General features: G+C 50.9%; 1 protein-coding gene and 1 long non-coding RNA gene across 3 annotated transcripts in view; one reads left to right on the top strand and one right to left on the bottom strand.

Moving 5' to 3' along the window:
* Window positions 1-3,548: 3,548 nt before the first annotated feature.
* On the bottom strand, window positions 3,549-9,174 carry LOC111091305. 2 transcript variants are annotated; one of them, XR_005374870.1, is made up of 3 exons: window positions 5,091-6,307; window positions 4,517-4,659; window positions 3,549-4,288 (listed from the first exon to the last, which is right to left on the bottom strand). It is a non-coding gene; the product is annotated as an uncharacterized LOC111091305 (long non-coding RNA). The 2 variants fall into 2 exon arrangements; XR_005374869.1 differs by lacking the exon at window positions 5,091-6,307 and adding an exon at window positions 8,796-9,174 and having other exon boundaries at window positions 3,550-4,288.
* FLNB (filamin B) overlaps window positions 8,302-10,297 on the top strand; it is a 138,270-nt gene continuing 136,274 nt past the window's right edge. Inside the window, 1 exon segment of the mRNA XM_038566049.1 lies at window positions 8,302-8,593. Coding sequence (XP_038421977.1) covers window positions 8,302-8,593 — 292 coding nt within the window.

The following is a 10,297-nucleotide window of genomic DNA, read 5'->3' as shown; positions in this document are numbered from 1 at the left end:
GAACACCCTTGAGTATCCACAAGGAGGACCACACTTGGGTCTTAGTGTCAGAAAACTTAGTGTTCAGCTCAGCTCTGACACTAACTGTGTGACCCTGAGCGGGTCCCTCCTCCCTGGTAATTCAGTGAGTGGTCACAAACCGTCTCTACTCTTTTTAAACCCTAGGGATAAAGATAAACAGTCCCTGTCCTTGAGTGCTCTGAGAGTAATAATTCTAATCCTGGTGAGCAGGGAATTGGGGGAGAGGGGAGAACACGAGATAAGGATGGAAAAGCCTTTGTCAGCTGTACTGCCGGCCACAAAGGCCGTTCTGTTCCAGTTGGAAGGCAGTCTAGGTTTGCCAGGTGAGCAGTGGCTAGACAGGGTTTTCTTTAGTAGAAAAGTGCTCTGTGGCATTTGTCTGCACTTTTAAAAAAACAAACCAGACCCACACATAAATCTTCCAAAGGAGCCAGCCAAACTGGGTGGAGGAAGACAGCCCAGTCATTTGCAAACTTTTTTTTTTTTTTTTGGTGATTCTAGCAAGACTGCAGAGGGTGGGGTGGGGGGTGGGGCATGCTCTGGGTGCGTCCACTCTGGGCTGGGAAGGCCCAGAGGGAGAGAATCAAGGCCCACAGCGGCCCTGTCTCCCCGCCCCTGCTCCACGAACAGCGCACAGATGTCCAGTGAATGGTGGCCACAACCTTCATTCCTGTACCAGCGTGAGGTGAACTGCTTCTGGCCGTCTGGACTGTAAGGAATGGAGAGCTCAGAGACTCAGAATTGACCTCTGGAGCTGGTTAAATAGAGGGTTTGAATCCAGACCCTGACACCTAATACCAAAGGGACCCGAGTGAGCGACCTGATTTTTTTTTTGCAGCCTCAATTTCCCTGTTTGTAACCCGAGGATGATACTGATAGCACCGCGCTCACAGAGTTCTTGCAAAGCTTAAAAAAGATTAACTCATGGACATGAGATGCTGAGGCACCGGAGAAGTGGCCACTTACACAGCTAGAGGATTCAAGGAGGGAATGTTGAGGAAATCACAGTCCTGTAGCACCGTGTGAGTCCAGGACAGAATGACTTCCACGACTGTCGCTCTGTCCCTTCTGACTGAGCTCCACCTTACTGGCTGGCTGAGTGGGAGAGCGGGGTGCCTTCTCGGAGCAGCCTGCTTACCGGCACCCCCAACCTTATCTCAGGGCTGGCTGCGCCTTCAAACTGCCATTGTCTTTGTCACCTCTTTGGGGGGAAGACCTGCTCCTCGGGACCCACCCACATGGCCCCAGGCCCTTGGCCGCAGGGGCTGGGGTGGGGGGAGCCCTCCCACTTCTGCTCGCAGGCTGCTGAGAGAACCAGCTCCTCTTCCTCCAGGGGGTGGAGGCAGAGCAAATATTCTCACTTACAGTTCGCCTCTCTTGCTCCCTAGCAGGGTGTGGACATCGGTGTAAAATTACAACCGAGGCGGCCCCCACCCTGGAGCAAAGATGCAACGGGGAAGGCGGCGTTCATTTTACAAGCCCTGCTTCTCCATCTCTGCTCGGAAACTTACCGTCTTCGCTCTCTGAGGTCTGCTCGTACCATAGTCATGACATTATCATGACGTTACCACGTGATAATCATGGTACTAATAGCAGCAGCTCTCTCACACATGCTTACATGCTAAGTGCTCCACACATGGCCTCTCCCTTGTCAGAAGCCTCCCCCGAGGTGGACGGGAATATAGGCCACAGACAAGGAAGCAGAGTCAGGGCTGCCCCGGCTCCCTGCTCTCCATCGTGACCATTGCCTTTCTTAGTATCCTTGTATCCAGACTGTCACTCTGAGCTTAGACATAGGATTATTTCTCTCAGCTCCAGTTTCTTTTACCTGTAAAAAGGGAAATAACATCACCCAGTGGGCACCTGGGGGGCTCAGCCGGTCAAGTGTCTGCTTTCCCTCAGGTCATGACCTCAGCGTTCTGGGATCAAGCCTTGTGAAGCTCCCCCTCTCCCTCCGCCCTACCTCACACAAGTGCACTCGCTCTTTCTCTCTCAAATAAATATAAATAAAGGTTAGTTATTTGAAGGAGAGAGAGAGAGCACAAGCAGGAGGAACAGCAGAGGGAGAGGGAGAGGCAGACTCCTCGCTGAGCAGGGAGCCCGATGTGGGGCTCGATCCCAGCATTCTGAGATCATGACCTGAGCCCAAGGCAGCCGCTTAACTGACTGAGCCACGAAGGCGCCCCATAAATAAAATCCTTAAAAAATTATTAATAACATCACCTCGGGTTATTCTGATGATTAAATGAGAAAATGGTTGAGAAATGGAAGCTTCTGTTATTATTTATTATTTAACTACTTTTAGTGTCATGAATATCCTGACATGCTGTCATCCAGTGGACCCAGGATGCCAAGAAACCACAGAATGCAGGTTCACCTGGAACCCCTTTAGTTAGTGTCAGCTCTGACACTAACAGAGCTGGCGTTCCTGAAGTGTGGAGGTGGGTTTCACATATAGGCTGGGGTCCCAAGGTCAGGACTCTGGTGAGAGCATTAGGGGTCTCCAGCTTATTAACTGGTTTATCTCAGTTTCAAGTATCTCTCTATACCTGCATTGTCCAATATGGTAACTCCCAGTAGCCAAAGGCAGCTATTGGGCACTGGCAATGTGCAAAGTCCAAATTGAGACAAACTTTAAGTGGAACGCCTGAGTGGCTCAGTAGGTTGAGCATCCCACTCTTGCTTTCAGCTCAGGTCATGATTACAGGTTTGTGAGGTCAGGCCCCATGTCAGGCTCCATGCTGAGCATGGAATCTGCTTGAGACTCTCCCTCTCCCTTAGCCCCTACCACTTTTGCTCTCTCTCTCTCAAATAAATAAAATAAATCTTTAAAAAAAGATATGCTGGGATCCCTGGGTGGAGCAGCGGTTTGGCGCCTGCCTTTGGCCCAGGGCGCGATCCTGGAGACCCGGGATCGAATCCCACGTCGGGCTTCCAGTGCATGGAGCCTGCTTCTCCCTCTGCCTGTGTCTCTGCCTCTCTCTCTCTCTCTCTCTCTCTGTGACTATCATAAATAAAAAAAAAAATTAAAAAATTAAAAAATAAAAAAAAATAAAAAAAGATATGCTGTAGGCATAAAATACACGTCAAATTTCAAAGACAGTAAATATAATGTTTATATACATGTATAACGTAACATATGTTTATGTTATATTGCTGAGTACTGATGAGTCCATTGTGCCGATGCGTAATGTTTATGTATATATGTATGAATATACATACATATGTATATATATACACACACATATATATATTTAAACATATTGATTGTCTGTTGAAATTACAACTTTTTGGATATATTGGATAAAATAACCAACTTGTTCTGGTTTGCCACAAACATACCTGGTTTTAGCACTGAAATGAAATGCCTGCAGCCCAGAGAACCCCTTAGTCCTGGACAAACCAGGACAGTTGATCATCTTATTATTGGTTAAAATACATTATGGTAAGTAATTTCACTTTTTTTTTTTTAAGATTTTATTTATTTGACAGAGAGAGAGAGCACAGCAGGGGGAGGGGCAGAGGGAGAGGGAGAAGCAGACTCCCCACTGAGCAGGGAGCTTGATGTGGGACTCAATCCCAGGACCCAGGATCATGACCTGTTGCAAAGGTAGATGCCCAACCGACTAAGCTCCCCAGGTGCCCTCAACTGTTTCTTTTTAAGTGACATCTAATTAATAACTGTTAAGCATTATTAGAAAATTAAAAACTATAATGTGACTCTCATTATATTTCCATTGGCCAATGCAGACTCTATGAGGTCTTAAACCCCAGGCTACACTCTGCCAGGGACAGAGGCGACAGGTGCCCTCCTTCAGCAACTGGCATGGAACACATCAACTACACTGTAGCATAAAATAAGTGGTGCAGTTGCACGGGCTGTGAGAGTGGGGGACTGAAGGATGGGCATGGGTTTCCCAAGTTGGAGAGGAGAGAGGAGAACATTCCAGGCAGAGGGAACTATCTGAGCAAAGACATGGAGGTGATCAGGTGAACTTTTGCACACTTGCTTGGAAAGAAGAACCTCTTCCAATCCCATTGATTTGGCAACTCTTACAATGTTGAGAAGTAGGCTCACAGAGCTTCAGCCTTCCACTCAGTGTTTCTCCTCCAGTTCAGCTGGTTTCTTCCTCATGGATGTTTGCACATCTGCTGTGGTCCTGCCAGGGCCACACTGACTTGTCAGGGTTATTGCTGTGCTTGTGTTTTCTCCGTCAGTTTATTCTTACCGAGATCTCTCAGGGTTGCAGCACACTGGTGTCAACATCTGTAAATAACAGACATGCAGAGGAGCCATGGCTTCTTACAGAAACAGACCAGAGTCTGCTAGGGAAAATGCAGCTTATTCCAGATTTGTCAGAGACTGGTTGTGAAGTCTGTTAATTTTGCCTGGTTTCTAGCTACGTTTATACATTGCTTATTGTGTGCCAGGCACGATGCTAGTTTTGCTTGTATTATCTAAAAACCCTAGGAAGAGCAGTGCTATCACCATTACCTGAACGAGAAGCCTGAAGCTTGCTGAGGTTGTTTGTTCAAGATCACAAAGCCAGAACAGCCAAAAATCACACCCAAAGCCTGGGCTTCTTACTTCCTTGTACTCTTCCACTCTGGGCAGTTCTACCAAGAGATCAGAGAAGCCTAGGACAGAATTTAGAAAACAGGGATTGGGTATTTATTAAGTGAAGGCCTTGTCAGGCAAAACTGTGGAATGTGTTGGCTAAAATGCTACCTGTAGAAATGCTTACTTGAGTTGTTCAGCCCTCATCTTTTATCAAATACTGATAAGGAGTCATCTGAAGACCTCGTCAGCTTGCTTGCTTGCTTACTTGCTTGCTTCCTTCCTTTATTTTTTTTTTTTTAAGATTTTATTTATTTACTTGACAAAGAGGGAGAGAGAGCACAAGAAGGGGGAGCAGCAGGCAGAGGGAGAAGGAGGCTCCTTACTGAGCAGGGAGCCTGATATGCAGGGCTCAATCCCAGGACCCCAGGATCATGACCTGAGCCTTAGGCAGATACTTAACGGACTGAGCCACCCCCTCTCCTTATTTCTGAAGCCACTGACCACCCACCTCCACCGTGATTGCTCAGTCCCCTTCATCCTCCATGAATCACTCCCTGGAAAACTCTCAAGTTTCTTCTGATTGGGTGGAGACAATCACTAGACTCGTCCTAAAACAGGGTGTCTCAGCTTCGGGTGAAGTGCGCTGGATATTTACACGCAGAATTTAGTTATTTGTGTCAAGATCTGATGAAAACAATTACATAAGAAAGAGGGCCTTAGGACATTAGCTCCAGTTTTACCTGGCAGGGAGGAGGTCCCTTGGGGAGTGAGACATGGGCTGATAAGTTTTGATGGATGAGTTTGGGTGGAGAAAGCATGAGGAACTGGGAGCCTTGGGCATGGGGGAGGCAAAGGTTACCAACACTGCCTCTAATCAAGATGGTGCGGACCACTGCTCAGATGGTGTGGAGAAAAGCAAAACCCAAGCTGAGAACAGGGTTCTTAGGGGGCTTTTAGGGGGCTCTCAGACATAGTGTAGACTTTGGAGTTAGAACCAGGTTCAAATCTAGCTTTGTCTCGTCTTTACCCGCTGACCTCTAGCAAATCTCTGCGCTTAATCACTAAGGAGTGGTATGGTCCTTCAAGTAGTTATTGCATCCCTAGTATGGGCTAGGGCCAGGTGATACACTCTCTGCGCCCCCAGGCTCTTTTGAGTGTTTCCAATGAGTGAGGCGATCTGTCTGAACAAACCACTTCAGCGTTGTATGCAAACGATCTGTTTGTATAAATGTTACAACCACAACTCTGCTGGCTTCTCCTGGGCAACCCTTAGGCTGGAAGCCCTTGATTTACTCCTGTCCAAGTCCTGTTCCCAGGAAGACCCCCATCTCTAAGCCTAAATTATGTATCCCTTGTTGTGCCCAGGACACTCTGTGCTTCTCATACGCACCTGGATTCCAGTCCTGTTTGTACTGTGTGCCTTGGGCAAGTCACTTTACTCGCAATTACTCTTCTCAAACTGGGTCAATAGCAAAGGAACTGCTTAGCAAAGCTCTTGGCCCAGGAGTAGGTACTTAAGAAATGCTAGCTGCTACTTTTATAATGTATTCAGCTCTTGACGGTAGAGATCTGGCCTGGTTTCTGCTATGTCTCAGCACCTAGCACAGGGCCTAGACGAGCACACAGCTGGTACTCAATATATGGTGTTGGTAGACAGAATAACAGTCCCTAAAGATGTTCAAATCCTAATTTGCAGAACCTGTCAAAATTACCTTACGTGGCAAAGGGGAATTAGGGTTGCAGATGGGATTAAGATTGTTAATCAGTTGTTTTAAAGATACCCTGGATTAACCAACTGGGCTGATTGGAATCACAGGCCCTTAAAAGAGTTAGAGGAAGGAGCACCTGGGTCGCTCAGTTGGGTAAGCATCCCTTGATCTCAGCTCAGGTCTTGATCTTAGGGTGGTGAGTTCAAACCCCATGTTGGGCTCCAGGCTGGGTGTGAAGCTTACTTAACAACAACAACAAAAAAAGAGTCAGAGGAAGATGTGACTATAGAGAACAAGAGAGAAGACAGTATGAGAAAGACTCAGTTGTTAAGTAGGCTTCACACCTCAGCCTGGGTGTGAAGCCTACTTAACAACAACAACAACAACAAAAAAGAGGAAGATGTGACTATAGAGAACAAGAGAGATGACAGTATGAGAAAGACTCACCTTTGAAGGTAGAAGAAGGCGCCACAGCCAAGGAATATGGAAGGTTTCTAGAAGTTGGAAAAGGTAAGGAAATGGATTCTTCCCTATAGTCTTCAGAAAGGAATGCATCCTGCCAACACCTTGAGTTTAGTTCAGTGAAACCCATAGTGGCATCTAAGCTACAGAACTGCAAGATAATAAATTTGTGACTACTTATTTATTATTAATTTTTTAGAAAAGACTTTATTTATCCATGAAAGACACACAGAGAGGGGAGCAGAGACATAGGCAGAGACAGAAGCAGGCTCCCCACAAGGAGCCCGATAGGGAATCAATCCTCGGATCTCGCCTGGAGTCAAAGGCAGACGCCTAACCACCAAACCACCCAGGCGCTGGTATGATTTTTTTATTTTTTTAAATTTTTATTATTATTATTATTTAAAACAGCCTCAGTCTTTTTTTTTAAATATATATATTTTAAATTTATTTATTCAGAGAGAGAGAGAGAGAGAGAGAGGCAGAGACACAGGCAGAGGGAAAAGCAGGCTCCATGAAGGGAGCCCGAGGTGGGACTCAATCCTAGGACCCCAGGACCACACCCTGGGCTGAAGGCAGGGACTACACCGCTGAGCGACCCAGGGATTCCCGGTATGATTTTTTTAAAGGCAAAATTTTGGTAATGTGTTACAGTAGCATTGGAGAAACTGATATGCCCTGCAAATTATTGTTTGTTTTATTTTATTTTTAAGTAATCTCTACACCCAATATGGAACTCACACAACCCTGAAATCCAGTGGCATGGCCTACTGACTGAGCCAGCCAGGTGCCCCCACTCTTCATTCCTATTATTGCTACTGAGCTGTTTGCCAGAGTTGATTTGTATTTTTCTCTCCCATTACTCTAGCAAGTCCTCAAGGTCAAGGAATAAGTTTGTCTTATTTACCATTAGTTCTCAGGTGCTTAAGAGGGCCTCGCACACAGTAGGCACTCAATACATGCTCCGAGCTTAATGAATACAAATAGTAAAATACCCATTCGTTCATGGGGTCCTCCAGTGCCTAACACCGCCTCTGGCACACAGCAGGAGCTCAATAAAAACTCATACTGAACCTATAGGTGGATCAAGTACTCCTCCCTGCCCTCGTGGCCCAAGCGGCCGTCCCCCCTACACGGGGTCTTCTCTCTTGCACGTCCCTGACTCAGGGATCAGACCGTGACCTCCTTAACCCCAAGTCTCTCCCGGGGCTCCCTTTCGCACCGAGCGCGGGGTCCCGGGACACCGCGGAGGCCGCAGGGTGCAGTGCGCCTTAGAGACCGCAGGGGGCGAGCGTGGCTCGGGAACTCCCGCCGCGGGGCTGGGACAGGGCGGGGCCCGAGGGCGGGTCGGCTCAGTGCGCAGGCGCCGGTCCAGACGCCTCGCGCGGCCAGGGGCAGGCGGCCGCAGAGCAGTGCCGGCCGCGGCTCCAGTAGCAGCGAGTTCGAGCCCCGCTCCCGCTCCGCTTCGGTTCTCGCTCCGCCGGCCCTTGGGCCTCCCTCCGCCCGTCCCCGGCAGTCGCTGCGCATTGCGCTCTCCCCGCCGCCAGGATGCCGGTAACCGAGAAGGACCTGGCGGAGGACGCGCCGTGGAAGAAGATCCAGCAGAACACCTTCACGCGCTGGTGCAACGAGCACCTCAAGTGCGTGAACAAGCGCATCGGGAACCTGCAGACCGACCTGAGCGATGGCTTGCGGCTCATCGCGCTGCTCGAGGTGCTCAGCCAGAAGCGTATGTACCGCAAGTACCACCAGCGGCCCACCTTCCGCCAGATGCAGCTGGAGAACGTGTCCGTGGCGCTGGAGTTCCTGGACCGTGAGAGCATCAAGCTCGTGTCCATCGGTGAGTGCCCCGGTGTGCCCTCCGGTCCCCGCGCGCGCGCCCGGGGTGGGGGGAGGCTGGGGCCCCCTGCTGCGAGCCCTTAGAGCTCCCGGGAGCTGCGGGCTGGGTGTGGGCGCCGGGGAGGGGGTTGCCCTCCAGGGGGCGGGGACGCCGGAGAGACCTAGGCCCCCTCCCCGGTGCGTCTCCCTGGGCTGGGGCTTACCGTGGTAGCTCCCCGCCCCGCGCCTCGCCGTGCGTCCTTGGGGGGCTGTGGGTCCCGGGCTCGGGTTGGGGCTGCACGGGGAGAGGAAGGGCTGTGGCATTTCTCCGCCCCCAGGGTTCCCCTGCGGGGAGCTGGAAACCCCTGGTCCGCAGTCCGTGAAGTGGGGTCCTGGGCCGGTGCTCCCCGAAGCGCTCGCCCCGCTGCGCCCACCTCGGTGCGCTCAGTGGCGGACGAACGGGCGTTGGCCTTGCGCGCGGCGGGAGACCTGGGGAGGGACAGTTCTCCGCGCGGGGGCCTCGCCGCCCAGGTGGGCATGGGGACCTGGTACCCTCCCCCGCCGTCTCTGGCTTGGGTGCGCGCCCCGAGGTGGGAAGGGGAGCCGCGGGGGTGTGTCCTCCTCGCTGCCTCTGCTCCCAGCTTAGCTCTGGCCGGGTGCCTGGGGGTGAGCCCGCCCTGCGGCCCAGGTGATCATTTAGGGACAGTGGAGGTAGAGGAACTACTGTTTTGTAGGGAGCCCGGACTAGTGCGCACTGTGTGCCAGCAGCCTTCCAAAGTTCCCAGTTCTTACACATGGGGCGAGTTGGGGTGTCCTGAGACCTAATTTACAGACAAGGGGTGGGGGGGGAAGTCCAGAGGATTAATTGATTTGCCCAAGGTCATGGAAGTGGGAAGGGTCTAGCTGAGAATTGAAGGAAGCGGGTACAATGAAAGGAGACTGTGCCTTCCTCTCCTTGCCTTCCCTACACCAGGGTCTTCCTGAGAGGAGGGAGGGAGTTGGTGTCGGGTTCCTCTCCCCAGAGCTGGGTAGAGAGCATGAGAGTCAGGGCCCCACTAGGACCTGGACTCGTTGAAAGTTTCCAGGAGGGTCACAAGGCTGCTGAGGGTATGGGCTGTGACAGTAGGGTGAGGGGTCTGTAATGTGTGTGTGTGTGTGTGTGTGTGTGTGTGTGTGCGTGCGCGCGCGCAGTATGTGTGTATACACAGCATTTGTGTAAAGAGCATCTGGGTATACAGCGTGGGTGTGCAGAGAAAGTGTGTGCACCTACTTTGTGTGTGTCTGTGTACTGCCAGGTGAGTGTCTTGCCGTTGGAGCTGACCCAGGCCTGGGTCTGGGGTCTCTTCCAGAGAAAACCGGGCCTTATGGTAACTTCTGTGATAGGAAGAAAGGCTGGTGGTGGGTGTGGCTGCTGGGACTTTCTCCTGAGTAAAAGGGCTTCCCTCTAGGCTGTCTCCTCGGTCCTCTCCCGCCCCTTCCCCCACACCTGTCCTGGCTGGTAGGGCTGCTTCCTGCTTCCTGGGCCCAGGCAGCTGTCACCGCCCAGTCAGCACCGCGTCAGGGGTGTTCTCTGCAGAGCTGTGTAACACGCTTGCCTCTTCTTTTGGGGGCCATCTCCTACAACTGGGGAAAGAGAACCCTAGAATCCTCCTGGATTTCTTCCCTTTTCAGAAACCAGCTTTCCTTCTGAGGAATCTCAAGGCCTGGCTGAGCTCAACTTGGATCG

This window comes from Canis lupus, chromosome 20, assembly GCF_011100685.1.
Source record: "Canis lupus familiaris isolate Mischka breed German Shepherd chromosome 20, alternate assembly UU_Cfam_GSD_1.0, whole genome shotgun sequence".
Lineage (NCBI taxonomy): Eukaryota > Metazoa > Chordata > Mammalia > Carnivora > Canidae > Canis > Canis lupus.
This window is presented reverse-complemented; position numbering and strand designations above follow the sequence as displayed.